The 17,175-nt window shown below is 43.2% G+C and overlaps 1 protein-coding gene across 1 annotated transcript in view; it reads left to right on the forward strand.

Annotated features, from left to right (window-relative positions):
- NUP54 (nucleoporin 54) overlaps positions 1 to 16,314 on the forward strand; it is a 29,910-nt gene extending 13,596 nt beyond the window's left edge. Inside the window, exons 3-13 of the mRNA XM_066574400.1 lie at positions 1,003 to 1,092; positions 3,386 to 3,529; positions 3,702 to 3,931; positions 5,582 to 5,769; positions 9,195 to 9,391; positions 10,138 to 10,192; positions 10,864 to 10,957; positions 11,040 to 11,147; positions 11,681 to 11,800; positions 12,169 to 12,279; positions 15,524 to 16,314. Coding sequence (XP_066430497.1) covers positions 1,003 to 1,092; positions 3,386 to 3,529; positions 3,702 to 3,931; positions 5,582 to 5,769; positions 9,195 to 9,391; positions 10,138 to 10,192; positions 10,864 to 10,957; positions 11,040 to 11,147; positions 11,681 to 11,800; positions 12,169 to 12,279; positions 15,524 to 15,652 — 1,466 coding nt within the window. The 3' untranslated portion in view covers positions 15,653 to 16,314. The remainder of the gene's footprint in view (positions 1 to 1,002; positions 1,093 to 3,385; positions 3,530 to 3,701; positions 3,932 to 5,581; positions 5,770 to 9,194; positions 9,392 to 10,137; positions 10,193 to 10,863; positions 10,958 to 11,039; positions 11,148 to 11,680; positions 11,801 to 12,168; positions 12,280 to 15,523) is intronic.
- Positions 16,315 to 17,175: the final 861 nt, after the last annotated feature.

Here is a 17,175-nt window from a genome sequence, read left to right on the forward strand (position 1 = left end):
TGGGACTTTCTAATGTTAAAAACGCATTGACAATCGCGTGAAAAAAACCGTGCAAGAAAAACGCAAGTGTGCAGGAGCCCGTATAGAAACGGTGGACCTCAGCGCTACAATTCAGCTTGTTCCCTGGTTTTCACACTTTAACCCCTATTAAGGGATCTGGTCTTCGCAGTAGGCAATCCCCAGTGACCGCTTCCTGCCTCAAATTTGCAGTGGCAGCTTAGGGTCCTTCTAGACGAGCCGATTCCCGATTGAACGAGCGAGTGACGTCGCTGCTAGCTCATCCGCTCTCGTATAGCCTGTTTAGACAGACAGATACATCATTCGCCTGGCCGAAAGAGAATCATTCAGTCGTTCACAAATGAGAAGGACTGAATGAGCGCGGTTTAAAGCGAACGAGTGAAGTGAACAATTTATGGTTCGGCGTTCGGTCACTGGCTCGCGTTTAGACGGAATGATTATCCTTCCCTTTCCCTCGTTTAAACTTTTTTTTTTTTTACCAATAATTGTTCAGGCCCTTCTTGCGTTGGGCCGGCAGTCATTAACGTGACGAGCCAACGGGTATTCAGCAACGGCCAAGCCCGCATAGAGCGGGCATTGTGTACAGAAGGCTTTGTGAAACAACAGAGTCCAAGGGATTACAGCAAGGCATAATGGGAAGGTAAGCCGCCGCAGGCTTACACCTATATATAGCCCCCCCTCCCGTATACACAGAACCTCCTGCAGCACAGTACATTGTACAGCAGATCTGTAGTAGAAGCAATATTCATTTTACTCATTGAGTGTTACTATGACTCTTCTCTTCATGCGGCATGGCCTTTGGTAAAATAGCATCGTTATCATCCTGCAGCCACATTCCTCATCTATTTGTTGTGCCGGTCATTCATGTATTCATTCAATTTGTGGGATTGGTCGACTTTTGGATGCAAACAATTTTCCTCATTCTGTCCCCCCATCTTTCACGTTTTTTTTGTGTAACTTATTATTTTTTTTTCTTTGTTTTAGGTGGATTTGGTGGCTTTGGAACCACAACAACTGCACCAGCTTCTAGCACAGGTTTTAGTTTCTCTGCTCCTGCCAACACTGGCACCACTGGTAAGGGATATGCGGATTTGGCTGCAGGGTTAGGCGTTTGGTTTTCATATAATTTTTTTTTTTTTTCTTTCCTTTTTTGTATTCCCCACAATATAGGATACAGATATATCTTCTCACTAGTGAACCTACCATAAACATCTCCCTTTATCTAGAGGGGTGGGTAGTTATCTATTTATTTAATCTTGTGGTAACCATCCTTTTTCAAATTCATCTATAATCAAACTGCAGTTCCTGATGAATTGCGTCATCTGCAATGAAACGCGTTGAACCGCGAACCGCATATCATTTAACAGCACGCACCTCCTATGCGTCTACTGGGATGACTACTAACTTTGCACACCTGGGTTATCTTCCAAATTAGTGTGCTCTAAAGGCCTTTCTTTATTATAATTGTTTCTGGTAAATTGGTACACAGGAGTGCATCATTCGCCATATGTAGGGGTGACTACAAGTTCATGTGCCCCCCCCCCCCCCCCCCCCCCATCTCCCCGGTTATCGCCACACCTTCTCCCACACAATTTTTGTAGCGGTGCGGCGATACGTTGTGTGAGTCTTGAGCCCTATATAAAAATAATTAATATTCTATTTAATAAAAGTTGACTTTTTAGTCACGTCTATTCTGCAAAGGGTTCTAAAATCACTATAGACTGCTTTTGCCTCTGTGAAAAGGACAAGTGGGTTGATACAACACAATTTGTTTAATAAGATAGCAAATGAGTTAACCCTTTGAAGTCCAATTTTGGATTCAGGGTTTCCTAGGGGGCTTTCTCTTTCTGCCATTATGCAATGGCGCCATCTGCTGGCTAGAGCCAGTACTGCAGTGTATGATTTGCTGGAGAGGCTCCCGACAACAGAGCAGCCAGTAATCTACAGTAAGAATACCCTGCCGGACGTCTTCCAACAATCAGAGCTGTACAGCCTTCAATCAGAATGTCTTTAGACGTCAGACTGTGCATTGGAAAGGGTTAAATTAATTTACATAAAATAGGTGATATAGCGTAAATGTTTATAATGATTCTCTACAGGTAAAATACATTCAGCAAGTGATAAGACATAAACACGCTTTACAATACAAAAGACTTACAAGGACATCCTTACAAACTGCATCCCTTAGGAGCTTTCCTTAAACACTTCTGCCTGGAGTTCATCTTTTCACTGGAGAAGCAACAGTGAAAAGCAGACCGGTTTTATGGAGAGGTTGTCTTCTCCCCCAGGTACAAGATGCTTCTGATGCATTACAATTTGTGTCCTATTCTAGACACTATAACTTGCTTAGTCATAGGCCATATGCTCCAAGCTTTGCAACCAAGATGTTATCAATCTGAGACCCACCACCACCACCACCACCACCACCACCATCTGAAGTAGCCAGCTTCATTGATGACAGGTTCAGAATCAACAAGACTCAGTTCCCTAGACGATGATGATATCACAGGATTAAGAATCAACAGATTCAGGGCTTATTTAGACGACCATATATAGGAGCTCGGTTTTCACGCCGAGCCAATATACGGTGTTCTTGTCTGCAGGGGGGGGAATGGAAGAGCCAAGAGCAGGAACTGAGCTCCCGCCCCTTGCCACTATTTGCAATGGAAGGGCGGGACGGGGACGAAGCTAAGTGCCGTTACTTAGCTCCGCCCCCATCTAGCCCACTCCTATTGCAAATAGTGGAGGGGGGCGGGAGCTCAGTTCCTGCTCCTGGCTCTTTCATTCTCCTCCCCCTGCAGACAAGGACACCGTATATCGGCTCGCCGTGAAAAGCCAGCCGATATACGGTCGTCTGAAATAGCCCTCATGGTTATGCAATGTATATGGAAAGGGTTCAAACAAGCCTATACAAACAGAATTGAAGTTAATACAATTAGCATTGTTCTGGTAATTGTGGTTGATTCAATTAACATTGTAACTATAGTTAACACAATTAACATTGTTCTAGATAACTAAGCCTACATCAAACAGGTTTAAAGTCCACATGAGTATTCATAGCATTTCGTATTTAAGGTACAAAATGGAGGATAAAGGAACATAGCCATTTATATAGGCTTGCATTACAATAAGATACAAATTGGAGGGCTACAAATAGCCAATTATATTTGCACCACAGAAGTTAACCAAAGCTACCGATGACCTTTGAAGCAGCAAAATGTCATTGAAGTCTATAGGACCATTTTTTTTTTGTTTTCTGTAACTATAATGAGCCAGAACTGCTTTATATATCTTATCCATCTGCATCAAATGATCCTTTGTAGGCAATTGAATTAATGGAATCCACTGTTTTTTTATGGCTTTTTAGGTCTTTTTGGTAACACCCAAAACAAAGCCTTTGGATTTGGAAGCGCTTTCGGTACAGCAGCAAACACCGGTCTCAATACTGGGTTATCGACTGGTCTGGGCTTTGGAGGTTTTGGCGCTCAACCTCAACAGCAGCAGCAGAATGGTTAGTATACAAGATGATTCCCCCCCCCCCCCCCCACAGTCTGTAGGTGATACATTCTTGGCATACGCTTCTGTAGAAGGGGTCTTATTTATTTTTTTGCTTGCTTATGTACAGCTTTATTTTTGTTCATCCTTTATAATGCGGTTCTGTCTTTGTGTCCGCCCTCATTTAGCCCTTGGAGGTGGACTGTTCAACCATCCAATGCAAAATCCTGGCCAGTCAAATCAACTGATCAATACAGCAAGCGCCCTTTCTGCACCGACATTACTTGGGGATGAGAGAGATGCCATCTTGGCCAAGTGGAACCAACTTCAGGCTTTTTGGGGAACTGGGAAAGGATACTTCAGTAATAACATTCCTCCTGTAGAGTTCACACAAGAAAATCATTTTTGTAGGTTTAAGGTAAATATCTAAATTCATGTATTTCATTGCAGCCCTTATGCAGTTTAGGAGCTTGTCTTGAGTTTTCTGTTTGCTTAGTAGTAATTTTTAGTGTTAGTAAAGATTTATTGCAGGGATCTCCAACCACCTTAAGGCCCGTTTACACCAGCCGATGATCGCTAAAAAAAATCGCTCATCGGCGATCGTTTAAGCGATAATCTGTGCATGTAAATGTGCGCCCATCGTGCACCTTTCGGGCACTGCTAGCTGATCGTTAAATTCAGACCAACCTAAAAATCATCCTTCAGTCTTATCAGTCGTTCTCCATGGGGAGTGCTGATGGCATTCCTTCCCCCTGGAGAACAAAGGATCTGAGCGCAGATAAGAGCCCTCGGGCTATTAACTGCTTTCAGCTAAGGCTTCATCTGCACACTTAATTGATCTTAAGTAGCTGAGTAGCTACTTAATACTTTATGCAAAATGATCGCTCAAAGCTGGCACTCAGACTGTCATTTGAGCGATCATCTGGTATAAATGGGCCTTAACCTTAAAGAAAATGATCAACATATTTAGGAAAGGATTACTTCTATTCGGTCCTCAAAGAAGCTTCGTATAGGAGCGGTAATAAATCCTGTAGTACTTGGCCAGTGCCGTATTCAGACCCAGCTTTGCCCATGATCTTTGAGCAGTAGAGCAGGTCCTCCTGTAGATGTCTTTTGGGGGACTCCCGTCCAGGATCCAGTTCTGGGGTTTGGAGCATGGTGGCATGAGGGCTTAATCCTGCTTCTAGTATATACTGCAGATCGTCTTGAGCTCTTGAATGCCCTATAAGAACAAGTGTGTATGTGTGTGTATATATATATATATATAATTTTTTTTTTTTTTTGTATCTAACTTTTTATGTATGTTTATCTTTCCTGGGCTTTTTTGGTCTATAGTAGAGCCTGGCCATTGAGTCACTGTTCTAATTGTGTTTTGATTGGGATGTACATATGGTGTCTACTGCCCTTTTTTAAAATGGGAAGCTATGGGCCATATAAAGGAGTACTGTGATTTGTCAGACATATGACAGGGAAATGGTTCTATCTACATCATAGAAATCCATTCTTCATTCTGAAAGTATTGCCGCGCTTAGCACTGCCGCACTTAAAGGAGTTTTCTGATTTTGGCGTTGGTGGGAATGTGGGGATGGGACGAGTTGTGCCATGATGAGAATTTATTCATGATCTACAAGATGGGGTATTAATATCTATAGGGATTTGTTTTTGGCCAACTGAGTGGAGCAGTAGTGCCCATTTGTGCCCATTGCATTTCTCCATTCATTAAAGAGTTACCTGCACTTTCACCTTTTGGAGCACTTCTGCTCCGTCTGCCCTTCTCGCCTCCTTCCAGCAGCTGATGACGGGGCTGTAGTATTCAGCTGCCAGAAGAAGCCCTCCGAAGGTGAAAGTGCAGGTACTGTTTGTAAGGACCCTGAGTTAGTGGAGGGCGCAGTTGTTGCTCCCTCGCCATCAGATCCCCTGTAGGGAATAGGTTATTTTTGTGGGACAGCCCTTACTTTAGGATGTGTGTGATTTGACTTGTGGATAAAACATGGTACATGTGACTGACTTCATCCCATCTAGTAGGATCTCTATTATTACATAACGGTTCCAAATGTCGTCCCAATAGGCTGCTGGCTTCAGCTGCATACCGAACAACAAGGATGAAGATGGTCTTGTGGAGCTCGTGTTTAATAAGAAGGAAACCGACATCCGCGCTCAGCAGCAGCAGTTAGTGGAATCTCTGCACAAAATCTTGGGTGGGCACCAGACCCTCACTGTAAATGTGGAAGGGGTGAAAACCATACCGGATGACCAGTAAGAAATGATAAATACGCTTTGGTATTCTTTACCTGCTCCTTTAAGAAAAAAAAAGGCGTCTTTTAATGTCCTCCATTCCACTATGATCCACATATAAAAGATGGGGTTTGGCCCTATGCCTTATTAGTCCCCGGCTCATGGTCCCCTTGCATTAACCAGAGTGGCTTTCTTCTTGTGGTGGACCTCGCATGAATGTGCAATAGATACAAACTCCTCCTTTGTAACTGATGCTTCGTATGAAGGCTGTAAAGGCAGGAAGCCAAACCTCGGGCTCCTCAGTTTTCCCGGACTCTGACTCCTTCATATACGACTTTTTTTTTTTTTTGTTTGTTTTTGAAGTGAATACAATGACTGTATTAAAATGGTGACATCAGACTTCATCACCGTTAGGATAAAATTAATCAATTAGTAAATTGGACAAAACATCAAATTTTATCTTCATCGGAATACAATTTCAGAACACAAAACTTTTACTAAATTGTAACTCTGGTATTTGTGGCTTATGTGAATGCTTGATTAAGTGAATAGAACATTTATTTATTGGACACTTCAAAACTTTCCTTAAAGGGGTTGTCCCACGCCGAAACGGGTCTTTTTTTTTTTTCAATAGCCCCCCCCCCCCGTTCAGCGCGAGACAAACCCGATGCAGGGGTTTAAAAAACAAAAACCGGATAGTACTTACCCGAATCCCCGCACTCCGGTGACTTCTTACTTACCTTGCGAAGATGGCCACCGGGATCTTCACCCACGGTGGACCGCAGGTCTTCTCCCATGGTGCACCGTGGGCTCTGTGCGTTCCATTGCCGATTCCAGCCTCCTGATTGGCTGGAATCGGCACACGTGACGGGGCGGAGCTACGAGGAGCAGCTCTCCGGCACGAGCGGCCCCATTCAGAAGGGAGAAGACCGGACTGCGCAAGCGCGTCTAATCGGGAGATTAGATGCTGAAATTAGACGGCTCCATGGAGACGAGGACGCTAGCAACGGAACAGGTAAGTGAATAACTTCTGTATGGCTCATAATTAATGCACAATGTATATTACAAAGTGCATTAATATGGCCATACAGAAGTGTATAACCCCACTTGCTGCCGCGGGACAACCCCTTTAATTGCTATGAAAGGGAATATACAATGAATTATTACATATTTATAATACAAAAAATTCTATATAAGTCGGAGTCCGTATATTTCTTCGACTCCACCAAAATGGGACTCTGACTGTCAACTCCATAGCCTTGCTTCACCTGAGGATCTGTTCTCCGCTTCGCATTTTGATCAGGTCGTCTTCAGCGCACTCCAATAAGTTCCTTCACTAAAGCCTAATGGGGCAGCAGACTTGCTAATACTGCCTACTCATTAGACAGAGCGAACTTGGAGTACACAGTCTTTAACCTCTTCGTGACGCGGCCCTTTTTTTTTTTTTTTTCCCCCCCCCCATTTTCGTTTCCCACCCCCCCAAAAAAATCATAACTCCTTTATTTATCGATCGACGTTGCTGTCTGGGGCTCGTTGTTTTTTGCGGTACGAGTTGTATTTGTCAATGGTGCTATTTAATGTACCATATAATGTACTTAAAATACTTTAAAAAAATTCTAAGTGGAGTAAAATTAAAAAAAACAAAACACATTCCGCCATCTTTCAGTGCGTCTTGTCTCTTCGGCGCACAAACTGCAACAAAAACGACATGATAACGTTATTCTATTTATAGGTCATAACGATTGCTACGATGCCAAACTTGTGTAGTTTTTTTTTATTTTTTTATTTTTCCAAAGACCTTTAATTTTTTTAAATTATTTTCTGCGGTCATCTTGTGCGCACAATAGCTCTTTTTCTTTTTTCGTCGACGTAGTTGTGCGAGGGCTCGTTTTTGCGGGACGTCCTGTAGTTTGTTAGTACTAATTTGGAATACATACAACTTTTTGATCGCTTTTTATTGCATTTTTTTTCTGGGAGACAGGGTGACTAAAGTCCATTTCTGGCGTTTTTTATTTATTTTTTTGACAATGTTCACTGTGTGGGGTAAATAATGCGCCACTTTGATAGATCGGACTTTTACGGACGCGGCGATCCCAAATACGTATTATTTAGACTCTTCAATTACAGATATGGCAAAAGGGGGTGATTTAAACTTTTATTACTTGGCTATTGCCCGCGGGTGTCCGCTGTAATAAACAGCTGACGCCCGCGCTGCATGCGGAGAGACCTCTCTGCATACATACCCCGACGCTGCAGGATGTAAATGTACTCAGCTGGTTGATAAATCTAGAGCATCTTTAGGCCGCCTACTTTAAGTTTAGACCACCTATTCATTGATTTATATGTTGCACCAACATTTTGGAGCAATTTTTGGCATTCCGTTGCAATTTTAGGACATTGCCCCTCAAAAGGCACAGTGTCTTATTTTCAGGTGGTGTTTAATAATACTTACCTAGCAGCCAGGTCACTCGCGATGGCCTGCGGCGCTGCTGAAGGCTGTCATGTCCTTTATGCTGACAGAGCAGTTCTTTCTGGAAGAGGGGCTTAAATACCCCCACCTCCAGCAAGCTAATGCTCTGATTGGTTAATCGAGTGCTGCACCAGCAAATGAGAGCCGGTGCTCGATTAACCAATCACAGCGATTCATTGAATGGCTGTGATTGGTTACCGGACATGCTCGACCAACCAATCAAAACATTAGCTTGCTGTACGCAGGGTATTCAAGCCCCGCTTCCAGGAAGAACTGCTGTCAGCGTAAAAGAGGACACGGAAGCCTGCAGCAGCGCCACAGGCCATCGCGAGGGACCCGGCTGCTAGGTGAGTATTTTTTTTATTTATTTATTTTTTAATTAATTAATTATTATTTTTGGGGAGGGCTTGTATTTTAAGTCCCCCAGAAAATTGGGGTAGGGCTTATTATCGAGGAAACACTGTAGTTTCAGTGAGCTAAAGCAAAGCCGCTAGTGAGCAGTTTCTCGTTTAGTACTCTGTCGGGTCCTGCCTTTACATGGGACAACTATTGGTCAAAGTCACTTGTTTGAGTGATTCTTCTTTTTCACTTTTTCAGCTAATAGTTGGCTTGTGTCATGGTACCCCAACCTGCAGAGAGGGAACATGATGGTTTGTTTTAGTTTTCCAGAAAAAATTCGGACTGTACTAATGGATTGTTATACCCTTTAGAGAATACTACAAATGCTCTAATTCTTCAATGCCCTTGAATGCCCTATGACTGCCTCTGGGGACCACAAAAAAGCCAATGTCAAAAAGATACTACAGCATGCATGAGACCCGTGCAGCGCTCTCGCCTTCGTCTCACTCCGATTCCTTTCTCTGATTTTATGAGTGTTTAACGCCGCGCACATTGGTATCGCGAGCTACATAATGGCATCAGAGTGCCGGCGTTGTGGGGACTTGTAATCAAGATTGCTTTATCTCTTATGCTTTAGAACCGAGGTGATCATCTACGTGGTGGAGCGCTCCCCAAATGGCACCTCTAGAAGAGTTCCAGCTACGGCTTTAAACAACCACTTTGAACAACCCAATGTCAAATCGAACTTGCAGCAACTTGGAGTCACTTTAACCATTGCCCGAACTGAGCTGTCCCCGGCGCAGATTAAACAGCTTCTACAGAACCCACCGGCGGGTAAGGACACATGGCAAGATCAAGAATACAATATGCTACCGCGTGTATGAGTGTCAAAGTGTTCTGCGGATTCTTGACTTCAGTATTAGCTCCACTCAAATTCACAATGTGATTTTTGTTTATGTCCATCCGAGGATTTATTGTGTACCCACTTAACCCCTTACTGACCACACTTTTTTGCCTTTTTTTTTTTTCCAATTTTCACTTTTTCCTCCCCCTTTTAAAAAAACAAACAAAACGTAACTCCTTTATTTATCCATCAACGTCGCTGTATGAGGGCTTGTTTTTTGCGGGACGAGTTGTATTTTTCAATGGTGCTATTTAAGGTACTGGAAAACTTGAAAAAAAATTCTAAGTTGAGAGAAATGGGACCCTGAACATTGTTTCCGCTGTCAGATTTGACTGCGACATTTAAAGGGTTAACAGTCCCGATCGGCCGGGAAGCTGAATGGTGCTGTTGCCCGCAGGTGTCAGCTGTAATAAACAGCTGACACCTGCGATGTATGGAAGGAGATGGCAGCTCTATCTCCCCCCATACACGTTTTGCAAAGGCAGGACGTAAAAAGGCTATAGCGTGGTCACTGAGGGGTTAAATTTGACCATTTGTCAGGATGCTCTACCATGCTCTAACATGACAACCTCCATCCTTTTTACTACATTGACGGGCCTTCAGAAATGTCTTCTTACTGTAAATGTGATACTAGTGCTTAGTTACACTAATTTATATTTACACACTTTGTTTTCAGGTGTGGAGGCAGTTATATGGGATCAAGCAAAAATCGACAACCCCGATCCAGATAGGTGTGTTTTTGGGTTTTTTTTGTCTATTTTTATAAATATTTTTTTCATTATTCATAAACATTTTATAAAATGCCAATATTCCATATTTTACCGTTTTAAGTGATGCTGGTGTGAAGTTCATGCTGCCCCTTACAATGTTTGACATTTCTTTACATCATCTTGAATGCAAACATCATTTGAAGCACTCCCCCCCCCCCCCCCCCCTTCATTTGTGAAGAATTGGGAGGTTCCCCTACACGGGTGATAGTTGGCTGGTTCCTCAGACTTTTCCCTAATATGTATGGGGGGGGGTCTTAAATAGTTGCTGGTTACATTTTTGCATAATTCCCTTTCAATGTGCTCTACAGCTCGCCCCACCAAAAAAAGAAGTCCTTTCAGAACCCGATCGATCAATCTTTTTAAAAGTAGTTAAACACAATAAAAACTATAGAAACTTGCTATTGCCGTAATGGGAATGGATTCAGCATGTCTATAGGCTGCCGCAGCCGATCACACAGCCCAGCGCTGTATTGCTAAGCTCAGTAATTGGCTGCAGCAGTCTGGGAAGCCCCGTACATGGGCTGCTGCAGCCTGTTAACAGTACATCACAGGGGAGAGCTGGAAGAGGGGAATAGAAGCTTGTTTAATATCTTCTCCGTGTTTTTCTTTAACATCCCCTTCAATCTCTTTAGACTGATCCCTGTCGCTATGGTTGGCTTCAAAGAACTTCTCAGAAGGCTAAAAGTGCAAGATCAAATGACCAAGCAGCACCAGTCCAGACTAGACGTAAGTTTTTCAGTATTTTATCTTTTAACGGAAACCCGCCTGTTTTTTTTTTTTTCACAGTTTTTTTTATTTCCCATTCTAGATCATATCGGAAGACATCAGCGAGTTACAGAAAAATCAGGCAACAACCATGGCAAAAATCGCACAGTACAAACGAAAATTAATGGAGCTTTCCCACCGAGTCCTTCAGGTACGAGTTTTTTTGTTTTGAGAATAGTAGTATATCTGGATCGAATGGTAGCAAAGGGTAAACGGTCATTCTAACTTAACCCTTTCCGATCCACTGTCTGAAGACATTATGATTTAAGGCTGTGCAGCTCCGATGTTGAAAGACGTCCGTCGGGGTTCTCTTACTGTATATTGTCAGCCTCTCTGCTGTCGGAGCCTATCCAACGTTTCACCTCATGCAGTACTGGCTTTAGCCAGCAGATAGCGCCGTTGTATAACGGCAGAAAGAGTAAGCCCCCTAGGAAAACCAGGATACAAATTGGATTGGAAAGAATTAAGACTTTAACAGAAACTTATGCCCCAGTTGACCAGACAATCTGCGCGAGCGGGTGACGTCCCCCGCTAGTTGTTAGCGCTCCTGCAGAGCGTTTAGACCGGGCCGATTGTGGCATACTCCTCAAATGTAGCTGAGCTAAGAAGCAGCCTGAAGAATATAATTGGCAGCGTTACGGTGATAATATGAAATAAAACAAATGGTTCTCATTTTTGAAATAGGTTTTAATAAAGCAAGAAATTCAGCGGAAGAGTGGGTTTGCCATCCAAGCCGAGGAGGAACAGCTTCGCGTGCAGCTTGACACTATCCAGTCTGAGCTTAATGCACCCACCCAATTCAAGGTAATGCCTGTGGTTTGTTTTATCTTCGTTGTATACCTTTCTGTTAGCACGAAGTCTAGTAGACACAGCGAGGCAGACCTAAAGAGCGCGGAGGTTATTTTTCCACCCCACAGAAGCTCTTATAATTGGATCCTCATTCATTTGAATGATCCCAAAGGGCCGGGCCGCGGCTTTCAATAACGGATTCCTCCAGCGCGTAGATAGACACTCACTACTGCGTTATATGCTTAGTACGCTTAGACATCTAATGGCCGGGAGCGCTTTTTATCCGGGCGCGTGTTACTCTAGATCTGAATCTGGTTATGCGCATTTCTTTCTCCCTGGCGGTATTAACAGGATGTCTTCTCTGTTGGATTTGCCTTGTGTAGGGGAGGCTTAATGAACTTATGTCACAAATCAGAATGCAAAATCACTTTGGAGCCGTGCGATCAGAAGAAAAGTACTATGTCGACGGAGATCTGCTAAGGGAAATCAAGCAGGTAAGATTGTGTGATTATGGGTAAGCATTCGCCACGCAATAGCTTTTAGATTAGTTATTTGCATCATTTGCATCCTCTAAAACGCTGGTAACCCGCAGTGATCAGTCAAATCGCCAGCTTCTCACAGCGGACATCCGTTTGTAATCCTTGACATAAAGCAGGGACTATTTTATTTTTTCCTCCAAGGTGGTTGGCAACTTTATGGCTAATGTTATCGAGTGGGTTCTATACGGATCACTGGTATGGTCACATGACCATCTGCATCCACCTTACGGATGGGACTTCCACATGGACAGTATAGAAAGCATGCTGAACAAGGGGGAGTGGGTTACCATAGAAAATGATAACGTTACTATTCCAATACAGTGATGCTCACTAGATGTAAAGGGGGACTGCCTAACCGAGCGCCAAATATAAGTAACCAAATGAATGGAGTAAGATATGTGTACTCCCCTGAACCATAGGTAGTTACAGGAAGTGCTTGCAATGTACTTGTGTCATAGACTCTCAGCGTTATCACATGGATGTGTTCGGTGTGTAGCCCCAACTGGTAGCTAAACCCATCTAAAAGTGAAAGTGTTCCTGTAAGTTGGTGAAGTCACTGTAGGTTCAGGGAGCAGAATGGACCAAAACACTCCAATGCGTTTCAGGGAACACCTAACTTCCTGAATAAGGAGAACGTGTTACATATTTTGGAGACGTTTTGGTCCATTCTGCTTTCCGTACCTAAGGTAACCTCGTTTTGCTTACAGGAATACTTTCACTTATAGATATAAGCACTTCTAGAAATCCTTGTCGGTGAACACAGTTCTCTGTGAAATCCACCAATGCAGGTTAAAGCTGTATCATGTAAAGAAGAAGCCATATATCAACATAAACCAGAAACACCGGCGTCTTCTCTGGGCCAAAGATCATTTCAAATGGACTGAGGCAAAATGGAGAACTGTTCTGTGGTCAGATGAGTCAAAATTTTTGGAAACCACAGACTCCGTGTCCTGAGGCCTCAACGAGCCGGGTGGTCCCTCTTATCAGCACTAAAGCCTGCATCCCGGATGGTTTGGGGCTGCATTAGTGTCTATGGCATGGGCAGCTTACATATCTTGGAAGGTATTCTGAACGCTGAGCAGTATATGGGGATTTTAGAACTACATGCCCTCCATTCAGACGTCTTTCAGGGAAGGCCTTGCATATTTCAGTAAGACTATGCTAAACCAACATACTGCATCCATCACAACAGCATGGCTCTGCAGAACAGTCGAGGTGCTGAATCGGCCGCCTGTCGTCCAGACTTTTCATCAATAGAAAACTTTTGGCGCATTATGAAACAAAAAAATTCCATCAATGATGATCCAGGTCTGTTGAGCAGCTAGAATCCTCCATCAGACAAATAGGACAAATTCTAGTAATTGATTTTTACTTATTTTTCCATTTAAAAAAAAAAAAAAAAGTCCCTTTTCACCTTCTGATATTCTATTATGAATAAGATACGGTTATACCAGATTTCCGAATCATTGTATTCTTATTTTTCTTTACATTTTACAACTTTTTGGGAACTGGGGATGTAGTAAACGCAGGGATAAGTGAAAGTGCCTCTTCTCCTGCTGCGGCTGGTAAAGCATAGGAGGGGAGTTGTAATGTATTCAGGTGATATTTAGTAGTGAAATAGATTTACTGATCGCTATTTAATCTTCTGATGACACTTGTAATGTAACTATGATATTTAATACAGTTTATGTATTTATGCTGGCATTTGGACTCTTCTGGAACATAAGGCGGTGTTGAGGGCCTTTTTTTTTTTTTTTTTTTACACTGCCCGCTAATTGGGCAAGAATATTCACCTTGCCTTTCTTTGGCCCAGGAGAACAAAACTGGTGGCTCGGTGCAGCGCTCCAGAAGCAATCAAATTACTAGAATGATTATGTTCAACTTGTCCTTTATTTGGTGATTTAGAGAACCGGGATTAAAATACGCATTTCGGGGTGAGACCCCTCATTAGTTAGGCGGGTTTACATACAGTCAGGAACCCGATGAAGGTGAGGGCCCAACTGCCAGGAAAGAATACAGGGATGTGGGTGGAGGGGGCGACAGTCAGGACTGGAGAAGTTTTCAAACTCATGTCGGCGAAATGTCAGGTTTAAATGCCCATGAGAGTCGGGTGGGAGATTCAAACTTGGCACAGCTGTCTTAGGTGGTTGGCTGTGCGGGAAATAAGGCTAAATGACTGCGACCTGATGAAGAGGTCTCACCCTGAAATGTGTCTATTTTTTTTAATGCTGATTATTCTAAATCTCCCAAGTAAAGAAGTTCAACCTATTCGTTCCAGTAATTTGTTTCTGAAGTGTTGCACAGAGCCACCAGTTGTTTTTTCTCCATTCACCCGCCCACTTATGTGGCGTAGTATCTAGTCGGCAGTACTTCCGTAATAACTTGTACGCTTCAAACCCATATAGTTCTTGCCTTTTCTTTGGGCCACGCCTACAACAGGTTTTGCCTCACCCATTTTTCTATTCTGCATTTATATTCACATTGGGTCATGTGACGGTGCACTTGATCGGGTGATTACCAAGTAATTGCATATTTATTGGCCGCTGGCATCTCTTTACGCGGACTTAAAAATCGTTTTTTGCAGCACATCTCCAATTCTGAACAGTGGATGTGCTGCCTACTATAATGGACTGGTATGTGAGATCATTTGCACTATCTTTATTCCTTCGGAATTGGCTGGGTAACAGTGAAGGCCCATTTACACGGAGCGATAATCGCTCAAACGACAGTTTGAGTGACGCTTTGAGCGTTCATTTTGCATAAACTATTAAGTAGCTACTCGGCTACTTAAGAGCAATTAAGTGTGCAAATGAAGCCTTCACTGGATGCAGCTAATAGCCCGAGGGCTCTTATCTGCATTCAGTTCCTTTTGTTCTCCATTGGGAAACAATGCTATCAGCACTAACCACGGAGAACTGCTGATAAGAGTGAAGGACGATTTTTAGGTTGGACTGAATGTAACGATCAGCTAGCAGTGCACAAAAGGCGCACGACGGGCGCACATTTACACGCACCGATTATTGCAAAACGATAGCCTTTTAGCAATTTTTTTTGCAATCATCGGCTCGTGTAGATGAGCCTTTAGGTAGACGAGTGCCAACCTCCTTGATTGGTGCTCATCATCATTCAAAGAACCCTAACTCTATCGAGCGAGAACGATGTGTGCCTTAATGGTGACCATTTCTGTTTATTTTTGCAGCATTTGAAGCAACAGCAAGAAGGCCTGAGCCATTTAATCAGTATAATAAAGGATGACTTGGAAGATATCAAGCTGATCGAGCAAGGACTGAGCGATAATGTCCATATACGGGGAGGAATGTTCAGCTGATATAATAAACACAACCTTTTTATTCTTGAGGACATTGATTGTACTAGAAGTACCATTACATATTCAGGTATGATAAGACTATGAAGAGCTTCAGGAGCCCCATTAACAATAAAGTACAACTGGACATTGCAACATGGAAGGAAATGCCAACACCGAGGCAAAATGCCATTGTGCGAGGGAGCATAAGGTGTCTGTTCCCTGAACTCCCCTTAAATAGAAGAGATCACCGCATCCAAGGAATCCCTCATCTCAGTGGTGTTGCTTCTTCGTCTACGTACATCCATAATTAAATGCACTTCATTATGGATGGATGGATATAAATGAGCAGCAACCTTGAGATCAAGAATTCCCTGTGATCTCTCTTCTACGTATTTGCAAAATGATTTGGCTCAGGATGTTTTCTTCCAACTTTCGCCGTACCTCTGGCACAGACTGGAGCACCAAAAGTCCCACTTCCAGAATGTTCTGCAGCAAAATGAAATAACCAAACAGAACTCTGAATTTAACATTCGTGACCGGCAGCAATGGGCCACCAATAAAGGCTATTTTGGAAGTTCTCATCAGTGGTGGTAAGACTGTTATACATAACACTGTTTTTAATGTTGTTCATACGGGGTCTTATTGGAAATGATCTAGGGAATAAATATTTTTCTTATGCTTTATGCAAGTCTTATCATTTATACTGGTGTCAAACACTCTATGCTAAACGAGAAGCGCCCACAGGAATGATGCAGCTTACAAGGAAAGGGTATATTGGTGGTACTTGAGTTATTTTGCTTTTAAACCACTATTTAGTTTACTAATCTCCAGCCATGTAATCTCCATAGACAAACACTGGGAGTATTATGGGTCGTACTTCGAAGCTCATTCATAAGATGCCATGTTTGCTGCAAGCCAGATTGGGAGTAGAGATGAGCAAGCATAGTCGCTAAGGGCAATTGCTCGATCGAGCATTGCCCTTAGCGAGTACCTGCCCGCTCGGGAGCAAAGATTCGGCTGCCGGCGGGGAGGAACGTAGGGGAGATCTCGCTCTCTTCCCCTGCTGCCACCTGCTCATGGCCGCAACTCACCGGTCACCCGCTCCGGCAGCCCAACCTTTTTTTTTTTTTTTTCCGAGCGGGGAGATACTCCCTAAGGACAATGCTCGATCGAGTAATTGCCCTTTAGCGCGTATGCTCGCTCATCTCGAATTGTGAACCTTCTGATTTGCTAGATCTACCCCTCTCCAATGTAAGTGTTAATATTGGGAAGTGAAAGCATCCTTGGAGTCGGTCTACCGCTTCATGGCTGAACTCACATGAACTCGCAAAACGGGGAACATCGAATGCTGAAGCAAGTTGTGCTAAAGACATCGTCTATCTTCTGTTGTATAGAATGCCTAACCTCTTCTGTAAGGGACACCAACACAAGAATTGTTTGTCAGGGGCTTCCATGGTTGAGCAGCTGCACACAAGCCTCAGATCACCATGTACAATGCCAAGTGTCAGCATGTAAAGCACTGAAGTATGGCGCAGTTAAAACCT

Source organism: Eleutherodactylus coqui, chromosome 7, assembly GCF_035609145.1.
Source record: "Eleutherodactylus coqui strain aEleCoq1 chromosome 7, aEleCoq1.hap1, whole genome shotgun sequence".
Taxonomy (NCBI): domain Eukaryota; kingdom Metazoa; phylum Chordata; class Amphibia; order Anura; family Eleutherodactylidae; genus Eleutherodactylus; species Eleutherodactylus coqui.